Source organism: Carassius gibelio, chromosome B1, assembly GCF_023724105.1.
Source record: "Carassius gibelio isolate Cgi1373 ecotype wild population from Czech Republic chromosome B1, carGib1.2-hapl.c, whole genome shotgun sequence".
In the NCBI taxonomy this organism is placed as follows: Eukaryota; Metazoa; Chordata; class Actinopteri; order Cypriniformes; family Cyprinidae; genus Carassius; species Carassius gibelio.
The window spans coordinates 6,329,280-6,346,547 of NC_068396.1; the positions used below are offsets into that span (position 1 = coordinate 6,329,280).

Sequence of the window (17,268 nt, forward strand, 5' to 3'; positions counted from 1 at the left end):
GAACAGTGACATGAATCTAAACTTAAAAAAAGGTATCTGTACACTTTATATGTACAGTAAATACCTACTAATACAAATGATATTATGTCGGTTAGAGGGACACAGGAGCAAATACACCAGTGGATTCTGCTCAACTGAAGTATCATATACAGGTAATATGGTTTCTAACAGATTAGAGGAACTGCTAAACAAAAATTTCAATGAGCCTCTTAGAAGGACTCCACACATGAGTGTGTAAATATCCATTTGTCTGTTACAATGCAGGATTTCATCTGGAGAGTTTGGGGTTGTGTAAGCTGTTGACACCACTGGTGACACTGGGCTTAATTTGTAGATAATTGCAGTTTGTAATGGGAACGAAAAGCCAAGGCCATGTCAGCCAGAGTGTCACTGAAATTGTAGCCATTACCAGAAACGAAACATGGAAATTAATGGCATTCTGGTTTAATTTGCACCTTCATCTTTTCACGGTATTTAATCTTAGCCTCTCCTTCTCTTGGGACTCAAAGAAATGTGAGAGAGGTTCTAGAACCTTTTTACAGCCCACAATTACTCTCTCTAACATTTCTCAAAACCAATAATTTCTAACCTCCTTTTGTGTACCTTTTGGTAATGAACTCAGAGAATGCAACTATTTTTTTTTTTTTTTTTTCTTTCCATGGTTTTAGATTGAGTTAACTCTAATAACCATGAGCCGAAGCCGAACTCTAATAATCTTGAGCTGAAGTTTTGGTATTGTAATATTAATAGCCACATTTTCTCTTTCATTTTTTATTTGTTTCTACCTTCTCAAAAAATCAGGGCTACTCCGTGATATTTACTCTCCTAAATATCAAAAAGATTTATTGTTTTATTACCTGAGTGGTGACATTTCAGAAGATGCCATGAGAGGGGGCAGTGGGACGCTCTGGGAATAGAGGAGCTCACCTCTGCTCTTCAGATCTGGGCAATCCTTTCTCTTTGGTCAAAATCTGCCCAGACATAATCCTGAAAACCTTGTTTAAATGGATACTGCCTTAAGTTAGTCTCTTTTTCTATGCTCTGTCACATTCTTTTCACTTATTCAGTTTTGTGTTTTACATTGGAGAACTACATTTTTTTTTTTTTGTCTTTATTTCATCGTAAGCTGCATCATTGCCAGTGAGTCTATTTCTCTCCAAACCTATTGTACTGTTAGATAAGTGCCCTATTTTGCGTCTGAAACAGTGTGTTCTTGTACAGTATAGGTGTCATTTGAGACCCATCCAGATGATGGACAGTCTCACGGCTGTGCTCTTGTCAGTCCACAGGTTTAGGGTAGAGACAAAACTCACAATGTCTCTGGAAAACAGTGTTATGCTTCAGGAGACTCCATAGGGAGATTTTCATACTTGTATTACCAGTGCACAGTTTCAGTATGTAGAGTTTATTAGTGCAGTTCCTGTATGATTCATGCATGTTTAGGGGATACAACGGCTCTAAGTGCAGTCTTTTCGCTTTTGATATATACAAACATGTTTGGTTATCAAATGGATAACAAGCACTCAGTCATGCACACAGAATGATTTCAGCGATTTCAAATTTGTTTATTTCTTGTAGTTGACCACTGTACAGTATGTACCATATGGTTACGTATAACTTGTGTTTCTTAAACATGCTTTTGTTTATTGTGTATTTTATATTGTCATTAGTGTAGTAATGTATAGTATTGAGCACAGCTCACATAGAAGACACTATATCTGGCCAGTGTGATGAATCTGCAGGACATTATGGTTAATGTGGTTAATGTGACTGCAGCTTTAAAAGCATGTCATCTGTATTTTTTGCATATTTGGTAAGTTTTGGTCTGATGTAGTTTGATGCCAAAAGTACTTTGTCTCATATAGCTGATATAGCTAACATGAGTGCATTACCATTACATTTCCTCTGTAAGAATTGTCAATAGATTGGCATTGATTTATATTATCGGAAAGATTAGCAGTTATTTATTAGTTTAAAGCATGTAGCATTAGCACAGAAATAAGCTAGTCTTTTAAAGGGATATTTCACCCCAAAATGAAGATTACCCCATGATTTACTCACTCTCAAGCCATCCTAGGTGTATAACTTTCTTCTTTCAGGCAAATACTATCAGAATTACTATCATATATATATATATATATATATATATATATATATATATATATATATATATATATATATATATATATATATATATATATATATATATATATATATATATATATATGTGTGTGTCTTGGCTCTTCGCAGCTTTACATTAGCAGTGAATGATGGTTGAAATTTTGAAGCCCAAAAAAAGAGCATCCATCCATCCATCCATCCATCATAAAAGTACTCCACATGTTTTCTTAAGTGAAGCAATGTGTGTGTTTTAAAAAAAAATATCCATATTGAAAATGTTATAAACTCTAGTCTCTAGCTTCCGCTAACTGTCAAACGCTCATTCACGAGAGAGAGGCGTTTCAGCAGTTAATGTAGGATTAAGGTGTAGCATAAGCCCTGGTGAGAAGTAATGAAGGTAGAAGGGCAGAGGAGGAAAAAAACAAAACACCGGTTACGAATTAGAAGTACAAATTTCGATAAAGGATTTCGATATAAGCAAGAGGACACTGATTTACCTTTGCTGTAAAAAAAAAAAAACGTTGTTCTAATAAAACTAGCATATTCTCACCGGAGCCTTTGCTGTGCCTATTTCCTGTGTCATCTGCTTCAGTACCAGTCTCTCATGAATGCTTGTACAACACACTTACACAAACGTATTGCTTCACTTCAGAAGGCCTTTATTACCCGAGTCGAGTATTTATTAAGGTGGATGGGTGCACTTTTTTGGGTTTCAAAATCTGAATCCCCATTCACTGCCATTATAAAGCTTAGAAGAGGCAGGAATATATATATATATATATATATATATATATATTTTATATACATATAATATATATGTATATAAAAATTTAATAATGACTGATTCACTTTGAATTTGTAAGAGTTCTAAGTCTGTAAATATCTAAGTTCATAAAATAAACATCTAATTATTATTATTTGGAGCAATATCGGAGCAATTTTTGTTCTTCCCATTTTGGAGTTTCATTATTTTCCCTAAATAGAGAGATGCTGCCTTCAAGACATTTCAGAATGATTGCATTTTTGAGATGAGCACACACAAATGCAACAGAATCTACTGTAAAGGTATTTTTGAATGAAGTCTTTTTGAATCTGAGGATTTTCTTTAAAAATGGTGGATGGCAATTCCTTTTGATCAATTCATTTTGTATACTGTATGTCTTCTGTGTGTTCTTGTAGAATAGTAATATAGTTGACAGTCCATATTACCCATAATTTTTGGGTCTATATCATATGTTGCTATGTGTCCTTGCGGTATGTTTTATGCCAGTCCTCTCTTTCACTTTCCGTTCCCATTGTGATGCTGAGTATAGCCTCTCTCTCGTTCCAGCCCACTTCCTCTTTCCACCTTTGTCAGCATTATTGTCTGCAGAATTAAGCATGCTTTCACCATAGCGCCTGTGGTTTTTTTTTTTACTCTCTAATTAGTTCCAAATAATCAAGTGAGTCTAATTTTGTTATTTGTCTATTCAGAGGTGAGAATATGTTGTAATAGGGCACAGAGGGACCCTCTTCCCTTCCGTTCCACAGAAACTTTAACCTTTATTAATGCACACATAAAAGCTGCTGCATAAAAGAGTGAGATGAGGAGTCGCTCTATGAATGCCCCCGAATGCACCTCACACCAGCACTAAGTCTCGCTCCCTGGATTGGCATGCAGATGGCTTGTTATGCTAAATGCAGGCGGCGTTTTGATTAGGTTACTCGTACTTTCATCTGGGTGCTCTCAAACAGTGGACACAAAGGACTGCTCTTTGCTGCCTGTTTTATATATGCGGTCTCTTTCTCTCTGTTTTCAAGTGAAGTTAAAGCTCTGAATATACAAAAAAGCTTAAGCCTCCTAAAAGCAATGGATGCTCCTAAAAATGCACTACAACATCCAAGGATGCTTATTATAAATGGAGAAATCTCTTCATTAGCATTTCCATTCAAATAACCATATTAACCTTGACAACTTGGCAACAACCACAGTAGTAATTAATATAATATAAAATAATAATATAACACAGCAAATGACTTCTTGCACCTGTATTCTTATCTGATTGTGTTTACTTATCAACCTTCACTCCTGTCAGTTCAAAATTACTTTATTTACAGTATTAATGCGTTTCTGGTCTCATGTGCACAATTAGAGAAATGTTTCATTAACTCTGCAGTGAATGGGTGCCGTCAGAATGAGAGTCCAAATAGCTGATGAGAACATCACAACAATCCCCAAAATCACTCCAGTCCATCAGTTACCGCCTTGTAAAGTGACAACCTACAGTATGTGTTTGTAAGAAACAAATCCTCATCAAGATGTTTAGCCGACATAACTGTATAACCATCATTATTTATTAACAGATGCCAATAATAAATGATAAATGTTTCAGACCAATCAGCCAAAACAGTACAAGTAAACAGCAATTTTATTCCATGTATTTATTTGGCTACTTCAGGAGAGCCAGCATGGAGCCACGCCAATGCAATTACAGTGCAGTGAAATGAAAGTGTATTTAAAACAGATTACTTCTGGGACTGGACAGTCAACCAATGGAAATGCTGATTACTACAAACCTCAGCATACCTGAGCCAAGTAGTATTCATTCAGTCCTGTATCTGTTTAAAAGAATTAGAAATCCATGGAGCGTGTAAGACATTAAACACTTGATCCTTTAGTACTAAAGCAATGGTCATGACGAAAGGGAAGAGCGGAACGAGCCAGAGGGAATGAATTTCAGTTTAATGGTTAATACAAAAATAAACGGATGGTTTGTAAGTCTACGGAAAGATGCTGCTCATTTAGAATAGTGCTGTGTAATTTGTCATATGAGAGATGCTGGGCTTGCACTGCTGTTGACACAGTTATGATTTGGAGTGGGTAAGTTTTATTGCTGTTAAGTGACTGGAGAATGTGCATATTATTCATGCTAAATTAGAGAATAAACTGTAAGAAATGGGGATAGGGACATCTAAAGCCAAGTTCTCCATTTACAGTAAATATTGTTCTATCTGTAAACGAGTGACAAAAAGAACCATATTCATAATGAATGAATCAATAAATCTACATATCTTTCATTATTAAACTTAGCTTAATCTACGAATTAATCCTACTTCTTTTTTTGCATAGTTGTTAAAATATATTAAAACAGAAAACAGCTGTTTTAAACTGTAATAATATTTCACAATATTTGCGTTTCAAAGGGTGGTGTACACTTAACGCATATTTCTTTGTAAACAAGTTTGAAAATGTATCAAGATATGTAACATTATATCCTGATATTTCATGTTGACTTGTTAGGTTGTATACAGATAGTAATAAAATGTTTCTAATACAGTACAGTACACTTTTTATTAATACAGTAATTGAAAAGCTTCAATTGGAAAAAAAGTTTTGCACTGTTTCACACTGTGGCCTAGGGGTGTGTGTGTGTGTGTGTGTGTGTGTGTGTGTGTATGTGTGGCTGGTGATCGATCGGTCCTTGATTCACTCTCTCAGTGTCAGGTGTCTTCTCCTTGGTTCAATTCTCACATTTGTCTGTAATGTTGAAAAGTTTCAGGGCAAAATGCATTGTAGTACAATGTGCTTGCTTTTGTCTGCCTTCTTTTCTGTTGCTGCTGTCTAAATAATTGTTAGCAGCACTTAGGCAAGAAAAAGAGATATACATATTGTCTATGAAACGGTGGACAATGTTGCAAATGGAACAGTGTATTACAGAGAACTGTTTCTCACTTTTCAGACATTTACTGTTTTGAAGACAGCCTGATGGTCACTGATATCTTCTATTGAATTTGGTGTTCATAATAAAAACATTGGAAATATTCAGACCAGTTCTACCATCATGATTCTCATCATTTTTTTTTTCTCAATACAAATGGACACTTGAAACGTTTTTGTTGTCCCTTGGGGTGTATTATTGAACTTTCTTTGCGAAATATTACTGACTGAAATGAAAGCAATTTTATATCACTGTGCCTTTCAATATTTTTCACAGTAAATATGAGCAACAAAAGAAACACAACTTGCTAGGGACTATTGCTGTCTTCAGAGTTTCAAACATGTCAATTTGTTTGCTACACAATGTTATTTGTTTCTTTACAAGTTTTAACGCTTATATTTCTGGTAAAAAAAGAAATCTGTTGTTTTAAGTGCAATATTTCTGAAACACCACTGTCACAATTTGGGTATACACAAGGAAGGATGTTTGTAAAGATCTGCAAAATGTTGTTTTACCAGAATAAATAAATAAATAAATAAATAAATATATATTTTTTTTTTGGATGGGATGATTTATGAGCAATAACTACATAGACACTAAAACATTCTTCATAATTGATATAACATCTTGTTTTTCATCTATTTCTTTTCACTGTCAATCAAGATCATTTTCTTTTGAATTCCTAACTTGTCCAATGAAATAACTTAAACTTGTCAATAAAAGTTATTTCAGTTTTTACTTCAAAAACAGCTAATTTAGTTTTCAGTTGTAGTATGTTGAATATCCTTAACAGACTTCTGCTCTTCTGAATGTACTGATTCATAGCTGTATTTGTGATAATCATCGTGTTTTTGGTCAGAAGTCCTTAGATCTCCTCTTTGGCAGGGTATGATGTATCTGGAGGAGAGGCGTCTGGTGCACAGGGACCTCGCGGCACGTAATGTCCTGGTGAAATCTCCAAACCACATCAAGATCACTGATTTTGGACTTGCTCGACTTCTGGATGCTGATGAAAAAGAGTATAATTCAGATGGAGGGAAGGTAAGAGTTTAAAACCCGAGACACACTGATTTGAAATCATTGAACTTTACATTTTTATTATTTAATTTGATTTAATGTGATTTTGTAATTCATATGGTGGATTGGACATCAAACCATTAATCAATGTTAATCTATGAGAATGGTATTTAGTTGATTGCAAATGTAATTTCTACTTATACTGCAGTGCATTTTTTTTTTCTAATGCATGATTGCATTACTATATAGCTGATCACATCCTAATGAGAATTCTCTCTTATGCAGATGCCCATCAAGTGGATGGCCCTGGAGTGCATTCATTACAGAAAGTTCACACATCAGAGTGATATATGGAGTTATGGTGAGTAAAACACTTTTAGACTGTCCTATTTTATTATTAATATTATTATATATATTTTGTTTTGTTTTGTTTTGTTTGTTTGCTTGAAAGAGCTCAATGCTTTTATTCAGCAATGATGCAGTAATTGATTAAAAGTGACAACAAAGACGTGTAATCTTTCTGTTTTCAGAAATAAATGTACAGCGGTTTCCACAAACAAAATATTAAGCAGCACAATTTAACTGTTTCTTGAGCAGCAAATCAGCATATTAAAATGATTTCTGACTGATCATGTGACACTTAAGACTGGAGGAATGATGCTGAACATTCAACTTTGAATCACAGGAATAAACTTACGTTTTTAAAGTAAATTAAAATAAAATCAGTTATTTTTATTAAATGCAAGCTTTGGTGAGCATAAAATACTTTTTTTCAAAACCGACCCCAAACTTTAACACTCTGTTGGTATCTGGGTAATCTGAATATGATATAATATTGTACATATAATATAAATAATCTTTTACAGTTACAAGTTTTAAAATTGCAGATTTGCTCTACATTGTGTAATATTTTATATAATGCAATATTTTAAATTAAATTAATAGTTATATATTATTATATTTATTTTTCTATATTTTTAATTTAATAAAAATATTTTGATAGTATAGTATTGACAATTGATAGATAAAACATGTTATAAAAGCACATTAAAATAAGATACAATTACAAAATATAAATAATATTTTTTTTATATATATAATAATAGAAAAATAAAATGCATTTGATGCATGTGGCATAGCTTAATTTTATTTTATTTTTTTATATATAGAACATGATGTGTTGACTTTATATATTGTCATTCAGGAGTGACTATCTGGGAGCTGATGACGTTTGGGGGAAAGCCCTACGATGGGATTCCCACACGTGATATTCCAGACATCTTGGAGAAGGGCGAGCGTTTGCCCCAGCCGCCCATCTGCACCATAGACGTCTATATGGTGATGGTCAAATGTGAGTGTCACGCAGAACCCTGAATGTGATCAGCAGCTCAAATGCTTCAGTATGGCACTAACACGCTAGCACACATACGTCTTGTATTCAAATAGTACACTTGTCTGGTGTACCATTTGATTGATCCTGAAAGGCACTTGGATTCGAACCTATGACAATAACTTTATTGCCCACAAAACAGAACTATCATGATTTTTCCATGCTATAGTTTTTCTGCTAACACAGTGATATTTTATTTAGCTCAAGATACATGCAGTCATGTGGTTTTTAGCCCAGCCGCTCACCATGTTTTGCCAGCCAGTCTTGGGGACTGTGGAAATAAGCAGCTGGGGTTTCTCAGCTGGTTCAATCAAATAAACACAAAGAGATGAAATGAGACGCAGATTGAACCCATTAATTCTAATTACATTTTGACTGTAAGCTGTTGTTTGTGATTCTGCTCCCTGTGACATCTGTAACCCCACGGACAATGAAATGCAAAATATTGATGGAGATGAAACGTGGTGTGATTGCGTGAGTAATTGCTGCTCATTTGGATAATGTGTTGGAGTGTGAAAACTGACAGGAAATTAATTGGGAGGAAATAAGGAGCAGGCTGCTGCAAGGTGAGGGCATGTTACTTCCTGTCAGACACATATTAGAACTTTCAGTAATTTGGAGAAAATTCTAACGCCGATATGAAAAATAGTCTATCTATCTATCTATCTATCTATCTATCTATCTATCTATCTATCTATCTATCTATCTATCTATCTATCTATCTATCTATCTATCTATCTATCTATCTATCTATCTATCTATCTATCTATCTATCTATCTATCTATCTATCTATCTCTGTATGTCTGTTTTTGTGTCTGTCTCTTTAAAAAAAATAATAATAATACAAAAAATTTAACTGAATTTGTGCAACTGCATTGCACTGTCCATAAAAACTGTGTATATGACAAATGCAGTTACTACATGGCATTTCTTACTGTCTTCACCTCCAGGCTGGATGATTGATGCTGATAGTCGGCCTCGGTTTAAAGAACTCGCTGCAGAGTTCAGCCGCATGGCACGAGACCCTCAGAGATACCTCGTCATACAGGTGAGAATACGACTATTTTTGTATTACATGTCACCTTGAAAATCAATAATTTTGTCCTACACCACCCATTTAACTCAAGGTGATCGCAGAGTATGATGGTGTCATTTCTGCTCTCAGGGGGACGATCGCATGAAGCTGCCCAGCCCCAACCACAGTAAGTTCTTCCAGAGTCTTCTAGATGAGGAGGAGCTGGATGACCTGATGGATGCTGAGGAGTACTTGGTTCCTCAGACCTTCAATATCGCTACCTCTTCTTACACATCAAGACCACCAATGGATACCAGTAAGGTAAGAATAGCTTTTTGCTTTCTTTACAGTTCTCTTGATGAAGTGATCAAATGTATACCTTAAATGTATGCAGTGCAAGTCATTTTAAATAAATAAAATATTTAACGGTGAAGCTTTTTTAAAATATTTTTTTACTTTAATCGTTTTATTGTACACTACATGCCTGAACCTTGGAATAGTTATGATTTTTTTTATATTTTTGAAAAAAGTATCTTATGTTCACCAAGGCTGCATTTATTTAATCAAAAATACAAATATAAAATGTTATATTGTGAAATAATGTTTTTACAATTGAAAATACATCTTCTGTTTGAATATATTTTAGAATGTAATTTAGTTCTGTGATGTAAATTCAATAAATGCAGTCCTGCTACTAAAAAAAAATAACAATAATACATGGCAAGAAAATGTTCTGGTGTAACATGCTTTATCTTTCAAATAAATTCAAGTAAAGACATAGAATAGGTACAGTTCTCAACTGCTGTGTGATTATTTTTTTATTATTTTTTTTTTTGCACCATATATGATATTTTTGCACACATACATTTGCTTATCTCTCAGCATGATAACATTTCTGTTTTCTGTCATTTAGTTTAAAACAGGCCAATTTGTGGCACAGTGTGAGTTTGCAAATATCATTATGGTGTACATACCATAATGGACATACAGTACAATAATTATAACAGAAAAAAAGCTTTATCTTTCTGAAATACTTAATACATAGAATAGTTTTGATGCTGTATTGATTGCTGCTAAGAATGTGATACATAGAACCCTTGTGTGAAGTGGTCGTAGCTGTGCTTTAATGTAATTGAACCACAGCTGTTGACCAATCAGAATGAGGGACTGCAAATACAGTAGATACAAAGACTGTGAGTTTATGGTCAGGACTATCTGTTTAACAGCAGTTTAATAAGGAATTAACTAGTTTGTCCAATTAAAGACAGCTTGGGAAGATGGAGGGGGTAGCTAGTAGTGTTTCCATTCATGTCAATGGAAGTTGTTTAGTCAGTCATCTTCGCTTATGGGAACACAATTGGGCTGGCAGAAAAGGACAATTTGCAGAAAATGTACTCAGCCTCATGGCATACAAGATGAAGAAGAGTTTGTTTCTTCATTGAAACTGGGTTAGAGAAATTTAGCATCACATCATTTGCTCACCAATGAATACTCTACAGTGAATGGGTGCCGTCAGAATGAGAGCTCAAACAGCTGATAAAAACATCACAATAATCAATAATCAATCTTATTTATTAAGAAGTTTATTGGTGAAAACATTACAAAACACTTTTATACAAATATGTTGGTGGAGAGGACAACAAGGTGATGTTTATTCACCTGAGAGTAAACTTTCAGAAGATTTTGGCAAAATTATTCCTATTAGAAAAATGATTGCAGAATCATTAAGGGAAAACAGTGTCTTTCATTTCACTTATTTACTTATTAATGCTAACCGGCCAAACCTTGACCCCTTATTTTGGAAATAATCACTATTTTTGCTAATTCTGTATGTCCCTGGAGCCTTTAGTGTCACCTGTAATGAAACTTGACATCATCCCTTTGATTAAAAAAAAAACAAAATGTGGATGGTCCATCTAAAGGTGGATGATCCATCTAAACTTGATTTTTGTTCCCCATGTAGCCCCAGCTGAAGTGTCGTGAAAGAGTTTTTAGCCCAGAAGACGGGATTGGAGCTTGTTCTCATGATACTGCTGGTACAGCGAGTGGCATCTTCATTCCTATAAGCACACAAGGTGCAGGTCTCGATGCCCTTGAGGAACAACACTGTAACGGGAGCTTGAAAAAACAGCCCATGTCCGCTGGAGACGACTGCGATGGCCAGCGCTACAGCGCAGACCCAACTGTCTTTTTCGGAGAAAGGACTCCGAAGGCCACTGGTGAAGATGGTTACATGAGTCCTATGAACAAATCAGCCTCAGGTAAAATAAAAAAGAGAGCAATTTGAAATATCCAGTCTCCTTTTTGAGGAGTTGCATTCAAAATATGTTTGCAAAAATATGTGTGGGAATGTGCATGTCGCTTCTGGGTATTACTGGGAATTAGTTTGGTGTAAATCACCTCTGAAAGTCTTTTATTACACATTCTCTGGTCGATAATATCGCGGCCATTCCATTTCAACCTCAGATAGTTTAAAACAAAAGGGTGTCTGGAGTAAAACATTAATCCAGTGTGGTGGGTTGAGTAGGATGATAAATCAATAGATTCTGAGTTCCTCCATTACAAATTTTGGCAGCAGTTAATGGTCTCATCCTTCACCTCAAGAGGCCTCAAACTAAGGAGTGCCAATGAATTGTGGGTGGTTAACTACAACAGTTAGGCTACTCACAGTTTTAATGCCAGTATCAGTAGTTAAACTACAGCCAGTGGCTAACTGTAGCTATGTAAGGACACTAACATTTGAAGGTCATTCAAAAGCTTGGGGTCAATAAAATGTTAAAAACAGTAATATTGTAATATATATATATATATATATATATATATATATATATATATATATATATATATATATATATATATATATATATATATATATATATAATTGAAAATAAATATATTATTATCATATATTTCAAAATGTAATTTATTCATGTGAAGGTAAAGCCATTATTACAGTGTTCATTGTCACATGACATGACATTTACTAACAAATTCACTTATCCTAACTAGGACATTCTGTAAAAAAAATATTGCCTGCAGATTTAAAATGCTTCATGTGCAAAAACATCAGTGTAGCTTGCTGTCGTGCTGCACCACTATTTGAGTTAACTAATTCTTAACTGGTAAAGCTACTTTATTTTAAAAACTGAAAAATGTAGCTAAGTAAGTAGTGTTGCTAATTTTGGTGACCATATTTACATAATGTACAATAAATGTTCAAGTTCTTTTTTAAGCCTTTACTCTGAAGATGTTCACATGCTCCACAACTGAATGAATATTTCTGTGCACACGTAATCAGCATATTTGATATAAACTAACACTGATGTTCTCTTCTGGAAATACTAGAGACATTGCTTATTTATTATGCGAACAGTAATTTAATCAGCTCATTTATTCTCATTCATTTCCTGAACAATAGCACACAAGAATGCAATGAATTGTAAAATGTAGGTCATGAAATGTGTTCAAATGTATTGTGTTCCTTTTAATGTTTGTAAAATACCTTTTAATGTGTGTAAAATATCTAAATCTCCTTTTCTCCTAAAAAAAAAACAAAAAAACAAAAAAAAAAACTAATTATATTTCTTTGTATTTTCACCAATTCACGAGTGCTCTATGAGGTGATTTATGCATACTAGTGTTTACAAGATCCAAAATTCTGATTAATACAATCATATATCTGTTTAGATTTATGAAAGCTGGACATTGGTCTTAATCTAGTTCATTTGTTTTCATGACTTTTTGATTAAGGTAAAAATGAATTTTACCTAGTATCCGACTTATACCAGTTTTGCTAACTCTATTGCTAAGTCTTTTTAAGAATGTTATTAAATGGAATAAATCTTTTGTCATTCTGTTTTAATTTTCTTTTGTGTCTACAGTCCATCTTAGTCCCGTCGAGGAGAATCCTTTTGTAAACCAGCGGAAAAATGGAAATATCACTGCACTGGACAACCCTGGTTACCACAGCACCCCTGACAGGAAACCCAAGGGTGAGGATGAGTACATCAATGAACCCCTTTACCTCAACACATACAACAACACTAGTGGGACGAACCAGGAGATTATGAGGAAAAATGGAGCTTCCGTCCCACCACAGATGACAACAGCAGCCAACACCGCAAGTAGCCACGTTATCCTCTCAACACAAACTGGGAAAGCCCACCACCATGGCCAGGGAACACATGTTCATTTCGCCGTTCCACCTGTTCAGCCTCCCCAGACAAGATCAATGAGCCAAAATGACCAGCATTCCCAGTCGCCACACGGTGCAGATTCTAATTCCTCCAGCATGTCTGGCAATCCCTCCTTATTAACCCAAATCTCCTTCGTCAGCCAACAGATCCAACCTGCTCTGACGAATCAGTCGGGCCCTTCAACTCATCCGGCTCAAGTGGCGAAATCTGCAGTCACTAGTAAAAGTATATCCGGCCTTCCCGGCCACCTTGTCTATCCAGGTAACATGCTTCAAACGGGTCATTCTGGGACCGTAATGGTTGACAGGAAGTCAAAGAAGAATTTTGATAATCCTGACTACTGGCAGCATAGTCTACCACCCAAGGTGACCCAACCAAACCCTCAAGATCCAACTCAAGTGTGCAAAAGCAAACATCTCTACAGGCACAGCATCCGAAGTCGCATCACCGTGGCTGACAACCCTGAGTATCTTTCCGAGTTTAACAGGAGGCCGGTAACGGTTCTTCCACCTCCACCTTACCGGCACAGGAATACGGTAGTGTAACCCCCGCGGTTTTAGAGAGCCAGATTCTTTTACCAGCACCATATGCTAAATTGGAATTACTGAGGAACAAGAAAGCTCCCAGCTTCAGGAATTACTGAAGGAGACTTGTCAGACTTTAAAGGGAAAACCGATTAACCAAAGTGCCTCTAAACTATTCCAAAACCATTCCATCTTTTCTATTCCAACAAATCCGAATTTAATCAGATCTACTGTACATCCTTTAAAGGGGAAGTGTAAACCAAAAATGGACATTCTGTCATCATTTATTCTCCCTCATGTCACTCCAAACCTAAAATACTTTCAAACACAAATAAAGATACTGTATTTTTTTAATGAAGCCTGAGTGATTTATGTCCCTCCACTGAAAAACTAACAAACAAACAAACAAAGTCAAATTTATTCAGTTTTTCTTAAACCATATATTTGTGGTTTGTGAAAACCTTACATTTTGATTCAATATTAATGAAAAATTTGACCAAAGTCCGAAAATTTACATTCGTATGAAGTAAAAGGTCTTTACATAAATGATAGTTATTTGTTTTGTTTTTTTTTTCACTTTTTTTGTGTTCAACAAAACTTTCAAAACATTCATAAAGATATCGTAAAATAAATACATACGAATCGCTTGTTCTCTTGTGTCAAGCAAGTACGGTTGAGCATAAATTTACCATAGTTGATAGCTGAGCTCTATGTACAGTATGTACATTGATCAGTGTTTATGAATAAATGCCTAAATTAAATCATAACATTTAAGCAATCATGTATCTGCAGAAAATTTAGATGAAACTTATTTATATTAATTTCTCTTACAATATATTTAAGTTTAGGTGATGGGACAGAAATATCTTAGATATCTTTTAAAATATCAAAATAACAATATATTTAGTGTTTCAAATATAACGTCTTATGTGCTTTCATGGGTTAAATGATGAAAGAATATTCATTTTTGTGCGAACTAACCCTTTAATTCTCACCTCTGACTGATTCTTGCAACGTAACATTGTGGACACTGGATAAGGAATTTAAAGAGAAACAAGAAATCACACTTTCTCATGTTTTTTTATTATTATTTTTAAAGGAAAAGGACTTTACTATTATTTCTTTGTGGTTTAGATCAGCTGTCTTTTTGACCACTTTCCATCCATCTTGTATTGTTGCTGTTGATGCCGTAAGCTATATTCTCTTCCATTTTCTTGACTGAAGGACACAGATGCATTGTGAATCTAGGATCGCCCTCAAGAAAACCGGGGTACCGTAACTCTTATGTGAATGAGACTATGATGTGGATTGTAATTTGGTGCATCTTCTTGTACTGTAGTGGATTTATTCATGGACTATACTGCTATTTTGCTATTTTCAGTCATTCAGTTCTTCTTCGTGTTAAAGATCTTACCAATTTCCCCCCAGTTTTGTACTCGTATATAGGAATTATTAACAAATCTGATACACAGGCAGAGAAAGAGCACATGGGCAGCCATACAGCTTCTTGAGCTAATGGGAAATAAGTGCCTTTCTCAATGGCACAAAAGCATCGGTGGACGTGTCAATGGAGTGATTTGACCTGGAATCTTTAACTGCTGTAAATATATGTGAAACCAATTTGGATATTTACTACTACTGAGCCACCCATGTGCAAATAGACTCACTCAGAGCCGGGAACCATGTATTGAAAATATGTTGTTGTATTTAATTCATCTAGTAATGAATTTAACGGCAAGATCCATACATTCTGGAAGGCAATATTACAGGTGATGGAGGGCACAATACAAACTCAAACTACTGATCTCCAATGGAGAGTTTTACAATGTACTGTGACAGAAAATACTTTTGTCGGAAATGTATCCTGCTCTCAGTGAGAGTGTGACTGTATTGTGGCCAGGGAGAAACTGTTCATATGTTTTATAAACTGTAATGGGCTTTTGTCATTAATTATGTCAGAGTGTCATAGCAGATAAGAAGTTGTGACTGTGCAAATCTAGTCCTAAACATACCATGCTGAAATTATGAAACTTTGATTTGCTTTCGACTGAACTGCCATGAGAGATGTAGCTAGATTTGTTTGGCTTTTCTGTTTTAATCTATTCTTTGCCTTGTACTGTTGTTTGTTTTGGGGCTATTCCAAAAGATGCATCTCATCCCTGTTGTAATTCTGTTTGATGGAATGACACAATAAAGGTCTTGTTTGAGATTTTGAACTTGTTCTTAAATTCCTAGAGTCTGAGATGTGAGGCTCTTTTGTTGTTGCATGGTTCGAGCACCAGCTTGTTCACAACACTCTTCAGTTGTAATCCATCATGTCTGAACTTGCCCTTACAAACGTGTACCATGGTGTTATCGAATCAGATTCGCCAGTAAGTTAGATTAATATTTTTGCTGCTTCAGCTACTTTTTATTTATTTATCTATTTATTTATTTTAATTACTATTCTTTGAACTGACGATTAGTAGGCTATTTGAATGGAAAATAATATTGAATTAAAGGAAAAGTTCATTCAAAAAGTATACCCAAAGATGTAGATTAGTTTTTTTTCTTTATCAGAACAGATTTTAAGGCAATTAGCAATGCATTACTTGCTCACCAATGGATCATCTGCAGTGAATGGGTGCCGTCAGAATGATAATCCAAACTGCTGATGAAATCACAGTAATCCACACCACTCCAGTCCTTCAACTGACATCTTGTAAAGTGAGAAGCTGTGTGTTTGTAAGAAACAAATGTGTCCATCAAAAGTGATGTGAGCTGTTTTGACGGCACCCATTCACGGCAGAGGATCCATTGGTGAGAAAGTGATGTAATGCTACATTTATCTTTTTCCAATAAAGCCTGGATCAGACTACACAATTTTTACCTGATTTTGAGCACGATCTGCTTGATGTAGGGGATTCATAAACAACAATGGTTTGTCAGAGTGGAAGACATCCAGTGCCAGGAATGGTCAGGTAACAATGAGTAGTCTGAAATGTTTCTTGTTCATGACAAGATTTAGGAATCAAAATCGCATAATCTGTAACCGACAAAAAAAATAAATAATGTAGTCTGAACTCATCTACATCTTGGATGACCTAAGGGTGAACAAGCTTTCAACAAATTTTCATTTTGGAGTGAATTATTATTATTATTATTATTATTATTATTATTATTATTATTATTATTATTATTATTATTATTATTTGAAACACCCAAATCCACCAATACGTTTTTTTTGTTTTTGTTTTTTTCACTGGACCGTATTAATAAAAATCATTTTCCATGAAGGCAACATTATAAATAACAGATTATGTTTCA

The 17,268-nt window shown here is 34.8% G+C and overlaps 1 protein-coding gene across 2 annotated transcripts in view; it reads left to right on the forward strand.

Annotated features, from left to right (window-relative positions):
- The window catches only part of erbb4a (erb-b2 receptor tyrosine kinase 4a), a 142,225-nt gene extending 126,047 nt beyond the window's left edge, over window positions 1–16,178 (forward strand). For both annotated transcript variants that reach the window (XM_052544869.1, XM_052544870.1), the window contains exons 21-27: window positions 6,705–6,860; window positions 7,122–7,197; window positions 8,041–8,187; window positions 9,178–9,275; window positions 9,393–9,563; window positions 11,206–11,503; window positions 13,124–16,178. In XM_052544869.1, the coding sequence (XP_052400829.1) occupies window positions 6,705–6,860; window positions 7,122–7,197; window positions 8,041–8,187; window positions 9,178–9,275; window positions 9,393–9,563; window positions 11,206–11,503; window positions 13,124–13,983 (1,806 nt within the window). In that variant the 3' untranslated portion in view covers window positions 13,984–16,178. The remainder of the gene's footprint in view (window positions 1–6,704; window positions 6,861–7,121; window positions 7,198–8,040; window positions 8,188–9,177; window positions 9,276–9,392; window positions 9,564–11,205; window positions 11,504–13,123) is intronic.
- Window positions 16,179–17,268: the final 1,090 nt, after the last annotated feature.